We start from the raw sequence: 22,547 nt of genomic DNA on the forward strand, positions 1-22,547 counted from the left end.
GTGTGCCTTGTTAAAAGTTAATTTGGGGAATTTCTTTCCTTCTTAATGCGTTTGAGCCAATCAGTTGTGTTGTGACAATGTAGGGGTGGTATACAGAAGATTGCCCTATTTGGTAAAATACCAAGTCCATATTATGGCAAGAACAGCTCAAATAAGCAAAGAGAAACAACAGTCCATCATTACTTTAAGACATGAAGGTCAGTCAATCTGGAACAGGCCAAGGACTTTAAACGTTTTTTTAAGTGCTGTCGCAAAAACCATCAAGCAGTATGATGAAACTGTCTCTCATGAAGACTGCTACAACAAAGGAAGACCCAGAGTTACCTCTACTGTAGAGGATACGTTCATTAGAGTTAACTGCACCTAAGATTGTAGCCCAAATAAATGCTTCACAGAGTTCAAGTAACAGATACATCTCAACATCAACTGTTCAGAGGAGACTGCATGAATCAGGCCTTCATGATCGAATTTCTGCAAAGAAACCACTACTAAAGGACATCAACAAGAAGAAGAGATTTGCTTGGGTCAAGAAACACGAGCAATGGACATTAGACCGGTGGAAATCTATCCTTAGGTCTGATGAGTCCAAATTTGAGATTTTTAGTTCCAACCGCCGTGTCTTTGTGAGACACAGAGAAGGTTAAGGAATGATCTCTGCATGTGTTTCTCCCACCGTGAAGCATGGAGGAGGAGGTGTGATGGTTTGGGGGTGCTTTGCTGGTGACACTGTCTGCGATACGCCATCCCATCTGGTTTGCATTTAGTGGGACTGTAACTGGTTTTTCAACAGGACAAAACACACCTCCAGGCTGTGTAAGGGTAATTAGATCAAGGGGATTGATGGAGTGCTGCATCAGATGACCTGGCCTGCACAATCACCTGACCTCAACCCAATTGAGATGGTTTGGGATGAGTTGGACCGTAGAGTGAAGAAAAATCAGTTAACAAGTGCTCAGCATATGTGGGATTTCCTTCAATACTGTTGGAAAAGAATTCCTCATGAAGCTGATTGAGAGAATGTCAAGAGTGTGCAAAGCTGTCATCAAGACAAAGGGAGACTACTTTGAAGAATCTATCATCTAAAATATATTTAGATTTTTTGCAACACTTGTTTGGTTACTACATGATTCCATATGTGTTATTTCATAGTTTTGATGTCTTCACTATTATTCTACAATGTTAAAAAAAATAGCAAACATAAAGAAAAACCCTTGAATGAGTGTCCAAACCTTGGACCCTGGTACTGTACGTTTACACGGTGCAGAGAAAAGTAGTAGAGGTAGTAAAGCCAGACCATTAGCAGGTAGTGCAGGAAGGAAGAAGAAGTAAAAGGAAACCCAAGCAGCTATCGACAGAGTCGATAGATTAGTCTATAGCAACTGAAGAAGAGTGGTGTGGGCTCTCTTTTGTGGTGCTGGAACAGTAACCTGGCTCTTTTGTGTTGTGTTGTGATGCTGGAACAGTAACCTGGCTCTGTTGTGTTGTGGTGCTGGAACAGTAACCTGGCTCTGTTGTGTTGTGTTGTGATGCTGGAAGAGTAACCTGACTCTCTTGTGTTGTGGTGTTGAAACAGCAGCCTGACTCTTTCAGACCAAACTGACATTTTCTGACATCTCATCTGTCTTCTTTATTAGTTTCAGATTAGAACCATCAATTTATTACATCAATATCACTCTATAAATGTTTCTAATGCAGGATAAGAGGGTGGATCTTATTTAATTTAGTCTTTCTTTATTACTTTCATGGCAATATCACGTTATAGGACAATGTTTAAGCCTTTGTAAAGTTGGATCAATCTGTGAGGTGAATTCCACTGGAAGCTTGTGCTGCGCTCCTCCTCAGAACAAAGCCAAACCATCACAAACTCAGGAGGAGAGAGTGAGAGCGCTTTTTAAAATATCTTTTTATTTATACAACTTTGCAGTTGATAATGACAGGAACTGAAACAATGAGATGTACTCCCTCCTCAATATATAGATATATTATTTTCTTAAGAAAAATAAATCAACTGTATCGAAAGGTACAAGTTCACAGTCACTTTGGTAAAACACTTCATTACTTTGAAATCAACCAATCAATCAGTTTAGTTAATCAATTGATAGTAAGTCAAATGAATAAATTACATAAATTAATACATAGATTTGGATGTTAAATAAATAAAATACAGAATTCTCCATGATGAATTATGTAAAAACTAGAATGGCACGTTTAAGTGTCATATGAAACATTTACAAAACATGAACACATTTTTCCCTGATAAATCAAAGTGCATATAGACGCAGTGCACATAGTTCTTCTGAATGTTTCCCCGACGTCAATCCAACGTCAGCCAGCCCCACCCATCAGGCTAGTGAAGCCACGAAACAGTTACCCATAGTATAGAATATTATATATATTTTTTTTTTCCATAAGTAAGAAGATAACAGTCATGAACATTATTAAACACAGTCAACACCAATGTTATATACAGTATCGCACTGCAAGGTCTGGCATCATTGGCCTCCTACCGTCCGACTCCAGCACGAAACCTCAGATAGCTCGCTACATATTCACAACAGAAACATGTGATCACAATACAATGACAAGCCTGAAGTGTTTTTGTAGATGCCGTCGTCAGTGTGTCGATCGATACCCGTGGCCCTTTGTAAACCGTACGCCGGTGCTCAGACCAAGTTCCAAACCCTATGTTTGTTGTAGGTTCTGATGGTTTTCGTGTGAGTTTGCTTGTTGGTTTGAAGCTGCCTCTAAGTGAATAATACATGTTTTGATGAGTAAAGCCATCTCTTTCACAGATAAATGCCATTACATTCAATCCAAGATAAGGCATTGTTTCATGTGTTTATTGTTCATCACAAAAGGAAAAAAAAAAAATTTGGATGATTTTCAAATGAAGGTCTATGAGGTATTTCTGTATCAGAGTTGTATGTCTATGAGAAGCCTGCATGAACACACGCACTCACATACGCACACGCACACACAAGCATGCACAGACACGCATCAACATACACACACAGTCACTCATACACACACACACAGTCTCACACACACACACAGTCTCACGCAATCACACAGTCTCACACAATCACACAGTCTCACACAATCACACACACACAGTCTCACACACACACAGTCTCACACACACACAGTCTCACACACACACACAGTCTCACACACACACACAGTCTCACACACACACACAGTCTCACACACACACACAGTCTCACACAATCACACACACACACACACACTATGAGCTCAAACGGCTAAGGGATGCAAATGCATGCATGACAAAAACGTGATCCTTTCCCGAAAGAAAATAACAAGCAACAGTAAACCACTTTATCCATCTGAGAAAATGGAGAGGCAACTAACTGACCAAGTCCTGCATAATATCCGTCTATACCCCCTTTCCTCCCTAAAACGTTCCTCTTTTTAAATATCAACTTCTGTGTTAATGTAAAATCAATTAAAAAAATACACATAACAGTCAAGGATCGAAGTGATCAATAGCAGTCCGTAGGATTAGGCAAATAAGCTACAGCTTATTCATGGTAAAACATTATTATTATTTATATTATTGTTACTCATATAGATTTTAGATGTGTATATATATATATATATATAAATACAAATATATTTATAGATGTATTTGTTTTAAAGTTTGCAAGCACAAATAAGCTGCATTTATTGAACTTTAATATAACAGTCAAAGAGGATGGTTGATGAGGTGGTGAAATGGGAAGCAACCTCACATGGTAAAACTACCCTGTTTTTATTAGCATTTTACTCTTCTTCACTCTCGGCCTCTTCACCCAACAGCTCTGTGTACAATAATCCTAAAAAGTGTTTGTTTGTGTCAACTCCTGTCCCTGTGCTGAATTTCTGTCAGTCTGAGAATGGGACCTAGAACGAGATAAACCTTTGTTCTCATTCTAGAATGGAACCAGGATGTGAGATGAGCACTTTAGCAAAGATGTCCTCATTGTGACAAGATCACATTCACAATAAAGCTTTTTAAAACTTTTTTTTCTTTTTCTTTTCATTATTTTTCACACTTGTCGCCCTCAAACGATGACGGCACGGTGACAAAAAAATTGCACCCGCATCTCAGGAGTGTGAACCATGACGACTCGCAACTAGCTCGCGCAAAACATGGCCGCCAAACAGAGGGGCCTCTCATGACTCACTGGCTCAACCATGCCACTAAGAGCCGCCAATCAAACCTGCTTGTCTTTTTCCATTTCCACCTTCTCTTCAATGTTTAAATGTTTTTCTTTTTAGTTTCGACTGGCCAGCGGTTACAACACAATGCTCCACAAAGGAGAGAGAGAGATAAGAGAAGAGAGAGACAGAGCAAGAGAGAACCAACCAACCAATCAGCACACAGGAGCCAGAGACCTCCCCCAATCAGAGCTGTCTCAGACACAGAGAGAGAGAGAGACACACACGCCCCAAAAGAGAAGCGAAAAGCTGGCGCTCGCTCGCGGGCGCGGCCACAGGCACGGACACGGGGGAGGGGTGGGGGGTGGTCAGGGGGTAAGCCTGCCCCCGGGACCCCTAGCCCAGGCCTGTTGCAGGGTGAAGAGGACAGAGAGAGAGGGCAAGGTCCAGGTCAGGACCGCCATGCACCGGAGGTTGGGCCCAGAGCTATAAAGGGATGGTTTTTTACGTGAGCTGTTCCTCTGGTAGGGCAAGTCTGGGTCAGGGCGGGACAGCCACTGGATCAGGATGTTGCCGTTCTTATTCAGGTCCGACGAGCCTCCTGGAGATTGAGAAAGGAGGGAATAATATCAGAGATGAAAATGAGTATGAGTTCATCAGGAGAGATTTATACTCCCACTACCTATACTAAATTCCTTCCAGCCACCGATTTCTTTAAATGTTTTTTGTTGTGTATAGCGTAATGGGGCCAGGCCATAATACTTACTTGGACATGGCGCCAAGCGACAGATGCGGATGGTGTCTGGCTTGCTGTCCAGGCAGAGACCGATGGTGTTGTCACGCGTGTGACACAATGCCTGCCTCTGCTGTGTCCCATTGGCACACGTCACCGAGCACTGTGGTCACACGAGCATAGAAAGAGAGTGTGAGAATAGGCTATACACAACAACCCCCAACACCATAAACACACACACCTACACACACACAGACTCCATACCACACATCGACATGCATACAAACTAAATAATAAGCCCCTATGTATTCATCCACCAGTACCCCCCTCTACCCCCAGCCTCCCATCCTTACCTGTGACCAGGGCCCTACTCTCCACTGTGCAGGGCAGAGCTCTCTGTTGCAGGGCCTGCGTGCCTCAGGCCGGTCGTCATTGCAGTACTTGCTGTGAATGGAGCGCTTGTTGCCGTTGTCTAAGGGCTGAACACAGCGAACGGACCTCACCTGGTACCCTGTTTTACCGCACGTCTTACTGCATGGCTCCCACGGACCATCCTCCCAGCTACAAGGGACAAGAGAGAGTTAGAGGGAGGCACAGACAAAAACATACCTCAAGGCCTTGTTCCATTTCGGTCACTAGCCCTTTTACTCTCCAACCTCTTTGGTGTTCACAGGTTCAGTGTAGGGACCAAGGAGTGACATTGAACAGCGGCCTACTTCTACGTAAACCTGAAAGTGAACCACACAAACATATCCATACGTACATAGGCTGTGAGCACTCCTTCTGGTTGCAGTCTCTGCTGATGGCGCGAGGCTTCTTGATGTTCTCACAGTAGCGTCGGTGGACCATCTTACTGTCCGCTCTCCTTCTACAGCCGAACCGGGTATACTGCTTACCTTTTAAGGCCGGACACACACACACATCTGTTAGGCAAAGAGCTCCACATCCAAATCTCCTATCATGTTCCCCAGTCACCCGGTGTCTTCCTGTGCTAGTGGTGTCACTGTAAAATACCTCCCCCACAGGGCTTGGAGCAGAAGGACCATTTCTTCAGGGCCCACTCGTAGAAGGAGGTGTCATCCAGCAGCATGTTGTTCTCTATGGCAGACAGCAGGTCCATGTGGATGATGTACTTATAGGAAAGGGTCACCTTGGCATCTCCATGGGACTGCACCTGGACACGGGGAGACAACAGCACAATCATATTAGTTTAGGTCATATATATAAAGCAAATGTCAGGACTGGAAATGTCATAAACTCAATGCTGGACCATCAACCATCAAAATCAGGCTATGACAATCATATATGGTAAGGATTAAGTGTGTATTTTGTGACTTGTATGAGTGCTTGGGTGTGTGTGTGTGTGTGTGTGTGTGTGTGTGTGTACCATGATGAGGACTCCGTGTCTGAGTGGTCCGTTGGTCTGTAGTGTCTCCTTGTCATGGTCATTATTCATGTATTCCCACTCCACACCCTTCTCTATGACCGCACGGGATTCTGGGAGGTCTCCCTCTGCATTCAGGAAGAACTGTCCTGATGCCTGGTTCTTCACCGCTGGGGAGGGAGGTGGAGTTATAAACTGGAATACTCACACTTACACACACACACGCAGGCACACGCAGGCACACACACACACACACACACACACACACACACACACACACACACACACACACACACACACACACACACACGCACACGCACACATTTTATACCTAGGATGTGTGCGGTTGGCTTAATCTCTTGGATTAGTAGGTGTCTCGCCCCTCGAGGGATTTCAAGTACTTTGAGGAAACCTGAAATGAAAACACCACATTACCCTGAGGTCCAGACACCCACAGAGAAGACATCTTTTCAACTTTGTCAGGATACATTTTCATTCAACTTTCATTCAACTTTATTGTTCAGGGCTAATTTCTGTGTACACGGGGTACATTTCAAATACAATTTTAACTGCTCTTAGTTTTGCCAGCCAGGGTCATCAACAGTCAATTCCAGGAAATGTATCAAAATGTGTTTTTTCCTTATTTCAGCTGGATGATATTTATTTAATATGAGGTCATGGTATAGTGATTCACATCATCGTTGGGCGGTGATCCTGCTCATATGGTAATGCTTTGAACAGGACATGATTCTAGCCAGGGCCAATGTCCACAAAGCGTCTGATTAGGAGTGCTGATCTGTCCATACAATATCATTCATTATGATCTAAAATAGCGAAACTGATCCTAGATCAGCACTCCTACACTGAGGATTTGTTGATAAGGGCCAAGCTTATTATCTCCATGTGACCAGTAGAGGGGGCTCTTTAGTTAGCTATCCAGTGAAGTTGTGACCACTTCATCAGAATAGGACTCAGGCCAGGAAAACAACCTCATCTATCTCACTTCCTGCACTGTTTTCATGCTCTTTCATGTTCCAAGGTCTGACAACTCAGTTACATATTACCTTATTGGTCTCAGTCTGCCACAGTGGTGTGTGTGTGTGTGTGTGTGTGTGTGTGTGTACCTTGTTTCTTGGCACTGCGAGTGAAATTGCCCTTGATGATCTTGCAGCTGGAGTTGTCTCCTCCACAGACGCCACATTTGTCCTCCTGTTGGGAGGACCCTACCACGCTGTCACAGCCTACTTTCTGCAACACGCAGGCACACACACACACACACACACACACACTAGAGTATTATGGACACACACATAAAGTTATGAACACTGACACACACCTCACACAGTTGCAGACAGTCACGCACACACATAATTAGGGTTGCAATATTTTTTGCAAACCTACATATATTTGACAACAAACACACTGCTATATTTATGGACACACACACTGACCTCACAGTCCCCGTGCACACACACGCTGTAGGGGTCTTTATATGAGCAGCGCGTGCCGTCTTGGACCAGCCTCTGCATGTTGATCTTGTCTCGGGTCTCCGTGGACTGGCAATGCAGGTGGCAGCGCTGCTTAGCTGCACAACCCATACACACACGTTACAACACTTGATTTACATCCATCGCTAGTAGAACAGAACCACACAGAAACATTGTAAGACACAGAGCCCTAATTGTGCCAAGCTTCACCTCTATTTTCCATGTTCTTCTGCAGTTTGAGTGTGTATGCAATGTGACTATGTCTGACAGTATTACAGAACAGGCTGTGAAGGGGATCTGGATTTATACTTGTATAGGTGAATCCCAGTCTGCAGAGAAAACATGAAAGTGGAGGGGGAGGTTAAAAGAAGTACTAGCCAAGCCCAGCATATATCCCTTACAATAAGGACACAGCTCAGAGTTCTTTACCCTTTGTGTGGGCAATGGAGGATCTCTGTCTAGCCTGTATGTGTTTATGTAATCTCCCGAGCCAGACGTGTGTATATACCGACTATGCAATAGCTATAAAGTCTGGCATGCAAGTTTGGTATTTAAGTGGATTTGAATGTTCATTGTGTATGTAAACTTGCTGCAAAACAAATTGCCCAAGGATTGACTCAACTATGTAAACCACAGAATCCCTATAGGATTTACATTTTACAGACGCTCTTATCCAGAGTGACTGCATACATGTTTGTACTGGTCCCCCATGGGAACGGAACCCTGGCATTGCAAGCACCATGGTCTACCAACTGAGCCACACGGGATCTGATCTGAGATGACTCAAACTATGTCTTCGGTATGCAATGTTCCAAATGCACTGTGATGACCTTACTGATATTACATAGTATTAGAAACACTCAGATTGGGAGTTGAGTACTCATTGACTCATGCCGATACACAGTCCGTCACTCCCTCACTCCTCCAGCCAGAGTCCCCAGAGAGGGGGCCGATGCCACAGATCATCCCAGAGGGAGAGAGAGTTCTCTGGGTGAGATTACCCTTACCAGCTGGACTCTGGATGACCAAAGCAGCTGGAACAATCAATGCTTGTAGAAAGTTTTTTTTTTTTAACTGTAGAGCAATGTTACCCGGATGTTTGTGGCTAAAAACACAACATTGACAGTATTTTACAACAGGTGTAATTAATTATTTGATTTCGAGCAAAGTCTAGATTTTCATACAGACTCACTCTAGTTCTCTCACACTATCTCTAAACCCTGGAGATGAAAACACACTAATGGAATTCATTCTAACTTCTCTCCTTACCTCTCCTTTCCCCCCTTCTCTATCTTCCCCTCTCTCTCTCCCCTCTCCCGCATGTACTTGAGACAATGTGGAGAAAAGTATTTAGCATGGGGACTGGATCTGCAAGGCTCACAAACTCTTTAAACTCATACTCACACTTATAGATGAGGTAAGGGCGTTTTGTTTGGAGATGGCGAGAAAAAAGGGATGTTATTGGGATCCAATTCTGGGTTCTGATGGTTTAAACACATACAGTATGACTATGTTCTGTGAGTCACAACAGCTGACGAGCTGAGAAAAGAGGGAGGGAGGGGGGATGGGAGGAAGAGCGACCAACACACTGACTAAGACTGACCGACGCACCGAACAACACACAGACTAACACACCTACCGACCGACCGACACACAGACAGACAGGCTAAAAAAGAGCTTAGATGATTAAGTGGGGTGAGATAGGTTAGAGATGGAAGAGAGTGTTTTTTAAAAGGGGTTCAAGAAAGGGGTTGTCGTTTTAGAAAGGTTCAAAAGCAAGGGTTCTGTTTTTTAAGATGGATGCTCCCCCCCCCTCAAAACACTCACAGAACATCTTCTTCCCAATCTGCCTCCACACATTTACATTTACATTTAAGTCATTTAGCAGACGCTCTTATCCAGAGCGACTTACAAATACTCACACAAGAGGAGCTGACTTATGTCCCACAACCCACCATTTCAGGAAATCTGTGTGTAGGCTACTTACGTTCCGTGTGTTCATAAGGCAGCCAGTGGTGCTTGATTTTGTGGAACTCAAACTCAGGGTCCAAGCTACGGCACTGCTCCTCCCTGAAGTCACTGTACAGCTCCTCACACTCCTGGCTGTTACACAGCTGGAACTGGTTGTTAGTCCCCAGACAGGTACGACCTCCGTTAGCAGGCCTGGAGACAACAGTGAAATGTTTTATTTAACCAGGCATGTAAGAACAAATTCTTATTTACAATGACGGCCTACCCCGGCCAAACCTGGACCACCCTGGGCCAATTGTGCACCGCCCTATGGGACTCCCAACTACGGCCGGTTGTGATACAGCCTGGAAATCAAACCAGGATCTGTAGTGACACCTCCAGCACTGAGATGCAGTGCCTTAGACCGCTGTGCCACTCAGGAGCCCATTCAATTGGTAAATGTGAACAGTGAATATGTTCTGTTCTGTTAGGACAAGCTCTAACGCTCTTGAACCATGATACTATGCAAGCATTGCTAGGTAGATTTGTCAGTATTTAGGGTAAAAAAAAATACCGTACCTGGGGTTGTTGCATTCACGGGTTCTAAACTGCACCCCTCCTCCACAGGTACGAGTACAGGACCCAAACTGGCTCCACATGTCCCACCCACCATCCTGCTTTATCATGTCAATGGTCAGCCAGATACAGTGACCTTTGAAGCAGTGCTGTGATAGGACGAGAGAGGGGAAGAAACTGTAGGATGGTATTATTTTTACCATTAGGGTGGTGTGTGTGTGTGTGTGTGTGTGTGTGTGTGTGTGTGTGTGTGTGTACCGTACCAGTCAAAGGTTTGGACACACCTACTCATTCAAGGGTGTTTATTTATTTTTTACTATTTTCTACATTGTAGAATAATAGTGAAGACATCAAATCTATGAACTAACACATGTGGAATCATATAGTAACCAAAAAAGTGTTAAACAAATCTAAATTAATTTATATTTTAGATTCTTCAATGTAGCCACCTTTTGCCTTGATGACAGCTTTGCACAGTCTTGGAATTCCCTCAATTAGCTTCACCTGGAAAGCTTTTCCAACAGTCTTGAAGGAGTTCCCACATGCTGGGGACTTATTGGCTGCTTTTCCTTCACTCTGCGGTCCAACTCATCTCAAACCATCTCAATTGGTTTGTGATTGGGTGACTGTGGAGGGCAGGTCATCTGATGCAGCACTCTATCACTCTCCTTCTTGGTAAAATTGCCCTTACACAGCCTGGAGGTGTGTTGGGTCATTGTCCTGTTGAAAAACAAATGGTAGTCCCACTAAGTGGCAGGTAGCCTAGTGGTTAGCGTGTTGGGCCGATAACTGAAAGGTTGCTAGATCGAATCCATGAGCTGACAGATTAAAAACTTGTCATTCTGCCCCTGAACAAGGCAGTTAACCCACTGGCTATCATTGTAAATAAGAATTTGTTATTAACTGACTTGCCTAGTTAAATAAAAACGAATAAAAGTACAAACCAGATGGTGTGGTGTATTGCTGCAGAATACTGTGGTAGCCATGCTTGAATTCACCATTACACCTCTTCCATGCTTCATGCTGGGAACCACATCTACGGAGATCATCCATTCACCTACTCTGCATCTCCCAAAGAACCAAAAATCTTAAATTATGACTCATCAGACCAAAGGACAGATTTCTACCGGTCTAATGTTCTTGGCCCAAGCAACTCTCATCTTCTTATTGGTGTCCTTTAGTAGTAGTTTCTTGGCAGCAAAACCGACCATGAAGGCCTGATTCACGCAGTCTCCTCTGAACAGTTGATGTTGAGAAAGTGTCTGTTACTTGAACTCTGTAAAGCATTTATGTGTGTCACGCCCTGACCTTAGATAGCCTTTTTATGTCTCTATTTGGTTTGGTCAGGGTGTGATTTGGGTGGGCATTCTATGTTCTGTTTTCTATGTTTTTGTATTTCTATGTTTTGGCCAGGTATGGTTCTCAATCAGGGACAGATGTCTATCGTTGTCTCTGATTGGGAATCATACTTAGGCAGCCTTTTCCCTTTTGTCATTGTGGGAGTTATCTTTGTTAGGGGCACTATAGCCCTTGTAAGCGTCAAGGTCGTTTCCTTGATTTCTTGTTTTGTTGGCGACATTTGACTAAATAAAAGAAAATGTACGCTCACCACACTGCACCTTGATCTTCCTTGAACGATGGCCGTGACAATGTGGGCTGCAATCTGAGGTGCAGTTAACTCTAATGAACTTATCTTCTGCAGCAGAGGTTTCTCTGGGTATTCCTTTCCTGTGGCGGTACTCATGAGAGCCAGTTCCATCAAAGTGCTTCATGGTTTTTGTGACTGCACTTAAAGAAAGTTCTTGACATTTTCCGGATTGACTGACCTTCGAGTTTTAAAGTAATGATGGACTGTCGTTTCTCTTTGCTTGTTTGATCTGTTTTTGCCATAATATGAACTTGGTCTTTTACCAAATAGGGCTATCTTCTGTATACCACCCCTACCTTGTCACAACACAACTGATTGGCTCAAATGCATTAAGAAGGAAAGAAATTTCACAAATGAACTTTTAACAAGGCAAACCTGCTAATTGAAATGCATTCCAGTTGACTACCTCATGAAGCTGCTTGAGAGAATGCCAAGAGTGTGTAGAAAATGTTAAAAATAAAGAAAAACCCTTGAATGAGTAACGGTGTCCAAACTTTTGACTGGTACTGTGTGCGTGTGTGTACCTTCCCATCCCCACACATGGTGCCATCGATGGGTGGTCCTTTCTTGGTCTTGCAAAAGAAGGGGTTGTCAGGGTGGCTGCACCACAGCTGTTTGCAGGGGTCAAATGTCCGGTACTGCAATGGACAGACAGAGAAGAATCGTCACACACACATCCTCTCACATTATACACACACAGCCAGTAACTGGGTCTTTACCGAAAACATATAGTATCACCAGACAAGGCAGGTGACCTGCAACAGGTCACTCTTTCTCATATACAGACACCGAGACACTGGGAGTAGCTAACATCACAGAACATTCCAGAAATCACCTCAGACCTACTACACCAGAGAGAACAGATCAATTGGACAATTGACTGTACTGCACATGTACAAGAAAATATACAAAACCTCAACATCTATAAGGGTCCAGACGGCAGTGTACTGTAGTAGTCCTTCACTGTTTCACTGTTACAACAACACGGCTGTACAGGAGGCCAAAGAGCATGCAGACAAAACCAAAGAGGATGAGGAGAGAGAGACTCTCTGACTGAGAGAACCTGCAGGTCTGTGGGGTCAGAGAGGAGGGCAGGGAGAGCAGAATGTGATGGGTAAGAGGTCAACTGTCAATTGTTGCCCCACAGAGTAGGATAATGTTGTCCTTATTCAGTTTTACGTTCCATGGCTCTAATGGGGACAGTTAACTAATAGTTGTAATCATTTCTAAATGGAGTCTCTGCTTCTTCTGTCTTTCACCTGTTTCCCTCCGTTCCCCCCTCTGTCCCCCGTTCCACAATAACAAAGCCGACCCAGACTCTCTACCCAGAATGACCTCAGGTGACCCCTACAGTTGAGCCCACAACAGGGTCAAAGGTCAGCCTGCGGTTGGCACTGATGACATCAGCCTGGTAGGCTGGCACGCGACACTGCAGGATCCTAAACCTGATCATAGGAAAGCAGCTCTCGCACCAGACCTTTCTTTCTGCCTGGAAAGGACTTCTCTTTCTCTTTCTTCCCATCCCTTTTCCAATATCTTTGCCAATATCGCTTTCCGAATGGCCAAATAGTGACACATAGATTTACAGTGAAAGGCGCCGTGTGTGTGTGTGTGTGTGTGTCAGTGTTGAGCTCATTTGCTATGGTTCACTTTTTCTGGCTAGCTGTCTGGGAGAAATCCAGAACTCTTTTCCTTTTTGGCACTAAATGAAAACTAAAAAAGTGTATGTTTAGAATTCTGCAGAACACATGCCAGTCACGATCATGTGACGATGGGCAGAACGAAAGAACGGAAGATAAACAAGTAACGATGACAACCATACTGATAATCAGAAGAAAAAGAAAGTGGCCACATCGCTCCGAGGGGGAGGATAGGGGGGTAACCTTACCTGTGTTCCAGCCTGGCCCACCTTTTGCAGCTAAAGGAATGAATGGTTTGACAAGAGAATAAAGGGTAATCTAGCAACGAGTGCAAAGCCCTGCAAAGAGTAGGTCAGCTCAACTCTCAATCACAAAACAGCTCCCGAGATACAAAGATAAGATCTTCAGTCAGTGTCAAGATGCCTTGAGGGACAGACCTATTCAAGTGGGGACTTACATGGAGCGTAACAAACATTAGGACCACCTTCCTAATATTGAGTTGCACCCCCCCCTTTTGCCCTCAGCATAGCCTCAATTTGTCTGAGCATAGACTCTGCAAGGTGTTGAAAGCATTCCACAGGGATTCTTGACTCCTTTGCTTCCCACAGTTGTGCCAAGTTGGCTGGATGTCCTTTGGGAGGTGGACCATTCTTGATGCACACGGTAAACTGTTGAGAGTGGAAAACCCAGCATCGTTGCAGTTCTTGACACAAACTGGTGGGACTGGCAGCTACTACCATACCCCGTTCAAAGTCTTGCCCATTCACCCTCTGGCTGGAAAATATACACAATCCATGTCTCCATTGTCTCAAGGCATAAAAATCCTTCTTTAGTCTCCTCCCCTTCATCTACACTGATTGAAGTGGATATAACGGATAAGGGATCAGAGCTGTCCCTTGGATTCACCTGGTCAGTCTATGTCGTGGAAAGAGCAGGTGTTCATAATGTTTTGTACACTCAGTCTATGTCATGGAAAGAGCAGGTGTTCATAATGTTTTGTACACTCAGTCTATGTCATGGAAAGAGCAGGTGTTCATAATGTTTTGTACACTCAGTCTATGTCATGGAAAGAGCAGGTGTTCATAATGTTTTGTACACTCAGTCTATGTCATGGAAAGAGCAGGTGTTCATAATGTTTTGTATACTCAGTCTATGTCATGGAAAGAGCAGGTGTTCATAATGTTTTGTATACTCAGTCTATGTCATGGAACGAGCAGGTGTTCATTATGTTTTGTACACTCAGTCTATGTCATGGAAAGAGCAGGTGTTCATAATGTTTTGTACACTCAGTGTATGTCAGTAGGGACTTCAGTGAGAAGTGGGGACATATTTTATTGCGGTGTGGATGTTATCCATGTAACCCTGCTCATCACGGTATCATTGGGGACTGAAGTGTGAAGTGGTTGGCTTTTCAACTGCTGGCACCACTACAGTGGGTACTTGTTATTGTGGTAACATATATGAATCTAGTATGTATACATTAGTATAAGCAATAGTTAGTGCATATGTTAGTATACCACTCGTTCCTTTCTTACCGCGGTGCACATCATGTAGCCCACGCCGAAGTCGAAGCGACACTGTTCGTTCATGGAGTAGTGCAGACCAGGAAGTCTGGGCAGGGACGGCCAGTTATGTTCGTAGGGGTCATCACGAAGACATTCGTAGGATCTGGGTCAAAAGAGACATTGTGACCTAACAGCGTTGTCACATTAATTTCAGGTTTTATATTCAGTGAATTAAAACAGAGGAGCCACGATTCTATTAAGATGTTTAAAAAAAACTTTGTTTGGAACAATGGTTGCAGAAAAAATGTGACATTTGATGTGGGAGAATGTAATAGTCATTAATAGAAGCTCTGTATGATGTGACCACTGACAGCCCTATTAAAGTGGAGTTCCGTTTGTTTGTTTGGTTGTTTGTTTGATGTTGGAGTCATTCAGTTCTGGTGAAAAGGAATGTAAACAAGTGTGTGTGTGTGTGTGTGTGTGTGTGTGTGTATGCATGCATACGTGTGTGTGTGTATACAGTAGGTGTTTGACAGACTCACTGTAGGTATCGTCCCAGCTCCTGCTGGCTACAGCGTGACCAATGGAAGCGGTGGAAGGCAGCTTGAACCAACGGGGCCATGATGCTCCCCATGTGCACCTCGTCTCCACAGCGATTCCCCTGGCCGTCGTGCTCCATACCCAGCCTGGGGGAGGGAGGAATGGGAATTCATCAATATGTGGACAGGTATATGTATCTAATTGTATGTTTCATTGTGGATATAATGCTTTTGAATTCCAGTCTTTACAGTTTGTGTGTGTGTGTGTGAAGGGCGGGGGGAGGGTTGAATAAAGAGAAAACGATGCATTAAAACAATTCAGAAATCTATAATTATTGAGCAATTTATATCTATAGGCTACATTAAGGTTTTTCTTTCATTATTTTTTATCTGGCATTGGTGCGTAAAGCCTAAGTGTTTAGGACCGAATACACATCAAACTGTATGCGCACCAAACACACACCAATCGCCAAATCCTTTTAGGAACATGGGCAGAGAAATATTCAGGGGAAAACAATGAAGAAGTGTTAAAGAAAAACTTCAGAGAAAAAAAAAGCAAACTGTACAACGCATTTTCTATATTTGTGGGTGTGGGTCAGATTTTTGTACTTTTGGTTGTGGTAGGGTGCAGTTGAACAAACAGCTGACCTACGCTTCACTAGTGTGTATGTACTCACACATGTCCTGTCTCGTGGGCTACCACGAAGGCAGAAGAAAAGCCATCCTCGTGGTTCAGAGTACAGCTCCTTACTGGGTGACACATCCCTGTTACTGGAGCATAACCTGAAGAAGGGAGGGGGAAAGAGAGAGGGAGAAGGGGGAGAGAGGGAGAGAGGGAGAGGGGAGAGAGAGAGAGAGAGAGCGAGAGAGAGGGGGGGAGAGGGAGAGAGAGAGAGAGAGAGAGAGAGGGGAGAGAGAGAGAGAGACAGAGAGAGAGAGAGAGAGAGAGAGAGAGAGAGGGGAGAGAGAGAGAGAGAGAGAGAGAGAGAGAGAGCATGACGATGCATAAAGCACTGTGGTCACATCATTTGAATGAGTTCAACTTTGCTACAGTACTGTGACCTGACTGTGTCTTTCTCAGAGTACCCACAGTCTCTGTCTCATTCTCTCAGTGCTCTGTTCTCTCTATCGGCTAGCAGGTCTGTGGCTATAGTCTCTCTGTTTTCTCAAGTAGGTCTGTGGCCATAGTCTATCTCTGCTATCTTGAGCAGGTCTGTGGTTATAGTCTCTCTGTTCTCCCTAGCAGATATCTGGCAATAGTATCACTCTGTTATATTTAGCAGGTCTGTGGCTGTAGTCTCTCTGTGTTGTGTTCTTCCTAGCAGGGCTGTGGCTGTGGCTGTAGTGTATTGATTTTCTCTCTAGCTCAAGGCTCAAGGGTAGCTGAAGGGCTGCTGTAGACCACTGCTTCAGAGCTACAGAACTCCCCCGAGACACGCTGCTAGCCTGCTCTCACTCTGACTTCACTAAACGCAACAACACAACAGAACAAAACTGTATGTACGTTTGTGTGTGTGTGTGTGTGTGTGTGTTACCCTGCATGCCGGTAGGCCCAAACTCCTGTCGTGTGAGGAATATAGCGTGGTCGTGGTACTCTGCATCTCCTGTGTCCTGTTTCTGCTGCAGGAAGGCCCAGCGACACACATTCTCCAGACTCTGAGACGGGTTTCCCAACTCTATCAGACTCATAGACTAGATATATATATAGAGAGAGAGAGTAGAAAAGGAAAGGAAAGAGGAGAAAAGAATTGTAGCAGATGTTCAGTCTGAAGTTCATGTGACTCTTCAATCAACTCTTCTAGTATTTCTACTTGTACATCCTCATCTGCACATATATCACTCCAGTGTTTAATTGCTAAATTGTAATTACTTCGCCACTATTGGCCTATTTATTGTCTTACAGGGCTCCGGGCAGCCGAGCGGAAATGGAGGAAAACTCGCCTCCCTGCGGACCTGACATCCTTTCACTCCCTCCTCTCTACATTTTCCTCTTCTCTCTCTGCTGCTAAAGCCACTTTCTACCACTCTAAATTCCAAGCATCTGCCTCTAACCCTAGGAAGCTCTTTGCAACCTTCTCCTCCCTCCTGAATCCTCCTCCCCCTCCCCCCCCCTCCTCCCTCTCTGCAGATGACTTCGTCAACCATTTTGAAAAGAAGGTCGACGACATCCGATCCTCGTTTGCTAAGTCAAACGACACCGCTGGTTCTGCTCACACTGCCCTACCCTGTGCTCTGACCTCTTTCTCCCCTCTCTCTCCAGATGAAATCTCGCGTCTTGTGTCGGCCGGCCGCCCAACAACCTGCCCGCTTGACCCTATCCCCTCCTCTCTTCTCCAGACCATTTCCGGAGACCTTCTCCCTTACCTCACCTCGCTCATCAACTCATCCCTGACCGCTGGCTACGTCCCTTCCGTCTTCAAGAGAGCGAGAGTTGCACCCCTTCTGAAAAAACCTACACTCGATCCCTCCGATGTCAACAACTACAGACCAGTATCCCTTCTTTCTTTTCTCTCCAAAACTCTTGAACGTGCCGTCCTTGGCCAGCTCTCCCGCTATCTCTCTCAGAATGACCTTCTTGATCCTAATCAGTCAGGTTTCAAGACTAGTCATTCAACTGAGACTGCTCTTCTCTGTATCACGGAGGCGCTCCGCACTGCTAAAGCTAACTCTCTCTCCTCTGCTCTCATCCTTCTAGACCTATCGGCTGCCTTCGATACTGTGAACCATCAGATCCTCCTCTCCACCCTCTCCGAGTTGGGCATCTCCGGCGCGGCCCACGCTTGGTTGCGTCCTACCTGACAGGTCGCTCCTACCAGGTGGCGTGGCGAGAATCCGTCTCCACACCACGTGCTCTCACCACTGGTGTCCCCCAGGGCTCTGTTCTAGGCCCTCTCCTATTCTCGCTATACACCAAGTCACTTGGCTCTGTCATAACCTCACATGGTCTCTCCTATCATTGCTATGCAGACGACACACAATTAATCTTCTCCTTTCCCCCTTCTGATGACCAGGTGGCGAATCGCATCTCTGCATGTCTGGCAGACATATCCGTGTGGATGACGGATCACCACCTCAAGCTGAACCTCGGCAAGACGGAGCTGCTCTTCCTCCCGGGGAAGGACTGCCCGTTCCATGATCTCGCCATCACGGTTGACAACTCCATTGTGTCCTCCTCCCAGAGCGCTAAGAACCTTGGCGTGATCCTGGACAACACCCTGTCGTTCTCAACTAACATCAAGGCGGTGGCCCGTTCCTGTAGGTTCATGCTCTACAACATCCGCAGAGTACGACCCTGCCTCACACAGGAAGCGGCGCAGGTCCTAATCCAGGCACTTGTCATCTCCCGTCTGGATTACTGCAACTCGCTGTTGGCTGGGCTCCCTGCCTGTGCCATTAAACCCCTACAACTCATCCAGAACGCCGCAGCCCGTCTGGTGTTCAACCTTCCCAAGTTCTCTCACGTCACCCCGCTCCTCCGCTCCCTCCACTGGCTTCCAGTTGAAGCTCGCATCCGCTACAAGACCATGGTGCTTGCCTACGGAGCTGTGAGGGGAACGGCACCTCAGTACCTCCAGGCTCTGATCAGGCCCTACACCCAAACAAGGGCACTGCGTTCATCCACCTCTGGCCTGCTCGCCTCCCTACCACTGAGGAAGTACAGTTCCCGCTCAGCCCAGTCAAAACTGTTCGCTGCTCTGGCCCCCCAATGGTGGAACAAACTCCCTCACGACGCCAGGACAGCGGAGTCAATCACCACCTTCCGGAGACACCTGAAACCCCACCTCTTTAAGGAATACCTAGGATAGGATAAAGTAATCCCTCTCACCCCCCCCCCTGAAAAGATTTAGATGCACTACTGTTCCACTGGAGGTCATAAGGTGAATGCACCAATTTGTAAGTCGCTCTGGATAAGAGCGTCTGCTAAATGACTTAAATGTAAATGTTACCTCGTTACTTCATTTGCACACACTGTATACATATTTTTCTATTGTGTTATTGACTGTACGTTTGTTTATCCCATATGTAACTCTGTTGTTTTTGTCACACTGCTTTACTTTATCTTGGCCAGGTCGCAGTTGTAAATGAGAACATGTTCTCAACTGGACTCCCTGGTTAAATAAAGGTGAAATAAAAACACATAAAAAAATCAGGCTGTCAGTGACAAGAGCGTATCTAAATGTATCACGCTATTACTGATGTGTCCAGCAGGTGTCAGTATTGCATTAGCAGTTGGCCACAGGGTGGACCCGCAAGATGCCAAGGTGAGCTAAAATACCTTCGGTGTTATAGGGTACTTACATGCTTGCCTTAGACAAAACTACAAGAATTTTAAGATGTACACATATTCTCCTACTGCAGAGTCATTTTCTTACATTCAATACTGCATTTCCTGATTCTGTGAAATTCACAGCAATTTATTTTATACATATGAACCCAAACATACATACTTATAGAAATAAGTATTTCTTATGCAATGGTTACATTTTCCCAGAATAATACATACTCCCACATATAGACCTACATTATCTCTCTCTCTCTCTCTCTCCCTCTCTCTCTCCGTCACCTCTCCTGTTCTTTCTCAATGTATCAGCCACTCCTTTTTCTTCTCTCTCCACCCCCTCTCACCCCCCCCCCCCCACTTTCTATTTTCACACATACACATTGTACAGTTCAATTCTGCCTCTCTGTCCTGCAGTGAAGACATATGACCGCCTCTCTGGTCAAATGATGAAGTAAGAAATGTATGTGGTGAACTAACATACATCTGTGTGTGTGTTTGTGTGTGTGTGAGTGAGTGAGTGTGTACGTGTGTGCGTACACTCAGGGTTGCTCGACCAATCTGCAGGTTGCCCATGCACTTTGTTATGGGTGTAGGATGGCACAGTGATACCATCTGTTGGTAAATGTTAATTACTGCAACTCCAGTGTTTTTACCGATGTGCTTGAGATACCCGGATGTATTGCAATGTACTGAACAAGACTGGTTACTCGCATCAATGCCTCTGTCTCGTCATTAAACATTCAAACACACTCCTCCGTTGCCAAGATAATTGGGGATGATGGACAGTCTTGGCCTGAGCTGCATGCGGATAGAGGCGGGGCCACGAGTGCCGGTCAAGGAGTGTGTGTGTGTGCGTGTGTGTGTGTCTGGGTGTATGCCGGTACTCTGAAAACTTCCATTGAGACAAGGTAGAGAGAGGAGAGTAGAAAGAAGTGTAAGGTTAGGGTTAGGCATAAGGTTAGCAGTGTGGTTTAGCTTAGGGTTAGGTTAAAAATCTGATTTTAAGAAGATAAATTGTAGAACTTCCGCTTTGCAGCTTGGCCAGATAGTGTCAACCGAAGGGAATATAAAGTAGATGATGCAATATAGAGGTTTGGAATACTATAGAGTATCAGTTCCATGCTCTATCGGTAGTAACACCCTGTGGGGTTGTCCCTCCTCAATCACAAATACACACACATACATGCATGTGCAACAGACAGACAGACAGACAGACAGACAGACAGACAGACAGACAGACAGACAGACAGACAGACAGACAGATAGATAGATAGATAGATAGATAGATAGATAGATAGATAGATAGATAGATAGATAGATAGATAGATTAGAATTAGAATTTGAATATGATAGCTAATGAGATGGGAAACACCTGTTTCCGGATTACATCTTCAAACTAAGGGCATTTGTGGCATGGATCCGTGACAGGGAGATGTGTCCATCATGGGTAAGATAGTCCAGCTAGCTACATTTTCAGATATTGCAGTACACGTTTCTAATTTTGACAGAAAGTGGTTTCATTTCAAGCTAAAGTGTACGGTTAGCTAGCGTTGGATGGCTGGCACCCTATAGCTAACATTAGGTGGTGTGACGTGATGTGTGATCTTATATGTTGTTTACCCAGCTAAGTTAATTGTTTAGCTAGGTATTTAGCTACATGTCTGAAGCTAAAGTGTACAACACCCGTTGAATATGGCCGGTGTCAGTAAACGTCGGCAAAAAAAATGACATTTTTGCCAGCAGAGCTGGTTAGGCTGTTTACATGTTATCCAGAGGTAAACAAATCACCTGCCAGAGCGTCAAGTGTGTGCTCTGAACGCAAGGAGATGGGTGGGGCTAAAGCTTAAGAGGGTGTGAACGATGCTGAATGGGTGTAGACAAAGAAGAGCTCTCTCACCGAAACACTAAAATGCCATTTTCTCAGAAGTGAGTTTACAAGTTTATCAACTTTCAAAGCAGAATTACTTTTCCATTGTTCCTTAAATTCAGTGTATGATATACCATTGTTGTAGCTCTGAGTCTCTACTTTTATCCAATGTAAAAACAGAAATCCACATTTTTCCACATAAGACTGAGTCACATATGAGGATGCTTGTTCATCGACTATTTTTAAATTTGATTTATTTAACCAGGCAAGTCAGTTAAGAACATATTCTTATTTACAATGACGGCCTACCCCGGCCAAACCCGGATGATGCTGGGCCAATTGTGCGCCGCCCTATGTGATGCAGCCTGGATTTGAACCAAAGACTGCAGTGACACCTCTTGCACTGAGATGCAGTGCCTTAGACCGCGGAGCCACTCGAGAGCCCCCAGTGCTGCCTTCAATACCATAGTGCCATCTAAGCTCACCACAAAGCTCATGGCCCTGGGTCTGAACTCATCCCATGCAACTGGGTCCTAGACTTCGTGACGGGTCACCCCCAGCTGCTAAAGGTAGGCAACATTAGCTCCTCAACAGTGATTCTCAACACAAGGGTGTGTCCTCAGTCCCCTCCTGTACTCCCTGTATACCCATGACTGCGTGGCCTCACACAGTTCCAAATCCATCATCAAGTTTTCTGACGACACAACAGTATTAGGCCTGATTACCAACAGTGACGAGACGGCCTACAGGGAGGAGGTAGGCACTCTGATGTGGT

The 22,547-nt window shown here is 44.9% G+C and overlaps 1 protein-coding gene across 1 annotated transcript in view; it reads right to left on the reverse strand.

The window, feature by feature from the left end:
* Positions 1 to 22,547, reverse strand: part of LOC115130523 (A disintegrin and metalloproteinase with thrombospondin motifs 2-like) — a 196,666-nt gene that overhangs the window by 9,912 nt on the left and 164,207 nt on the right. Inside the window, exons 6-21 of the mRNA XM_029661760.2 lie at positions 17,159 to 17,315; positions 16,301 to 16,406; positions 15,627 to 15,770; positions 15,115 to 15,247; positions 12,464 to 12,577; positions 10,295 to 10,440; positions 9,753 to 9,928; positions 7,730 to 7,863; positions 7,403 to 7,526; positions 6,610 to 6,690; positions 6,282 to 6,448; positions 5,909 to 6,068; positions 5,658 to 5,790; positions 5,248 to 5,455; positions 4,928 to 5,057; positions 4,670 to 4,762 (exon numbers count right to left, since the gene is read on the reverse strand). Coding sequence (XP_029517620.1) covers positions 4,670 to 4,762; positions 4,928 to 5,057; positions 5,248 to 5,455; positions 5,658 to 5,790; positions 5,909 to 6,068; positions 6,282 to 6,448; positions 6,610 to 6,690; positions 7,403 to 7,526; positions 7,730 to 7,863; positions 9,753 to 9,928; positions 10,295 to 10,440; positions 12,464 to 12,577; positions 15,115 to 15,247; positions 15,627 to 15,770; positions 16,301 to 16,406; positions 17,159 to 17,315 — 2,206 coding nt within the window. The remainder of the gene's footprint in view (positions 1 to 4,669; positions 4,763 to 4,927; positions 5,058 to 5,247; positions 5,456 to 5,657; positions 5,791 to 5,908; positions 6,069 to 6,281; positions 6,449 to 6,609; positions 6,691 to 7,402; positions 7,527 to 7,729; positions 7,864 to 9,752; positions 9,929 to 10,294; positions 10,441 to 12,463; positions 12,578 to 15,114; positions 15,248 to 15,626; positions 15,771 to 16,300; positions 16,407 to 17,158; positions 17,316 to 22,547) is intronic.

This window comes from Oncorhynchus nerka, linkage group LG6, assembly GCF_034236695.1.
Source record: "Oncorhynchus nerka isolate Pitt River linkage group LG6, Oner_Uvic_2.0, whole genome shotgun sequence".
In the NCBI taxonomy this organism is placed as follows: domain Eukaryota; kingdom Metazoa; phylum Chordata; class Actinopteri; order Salmoniformes; family Salmonidae; genus Oncorhynchus; species Oncorhynchus nerka.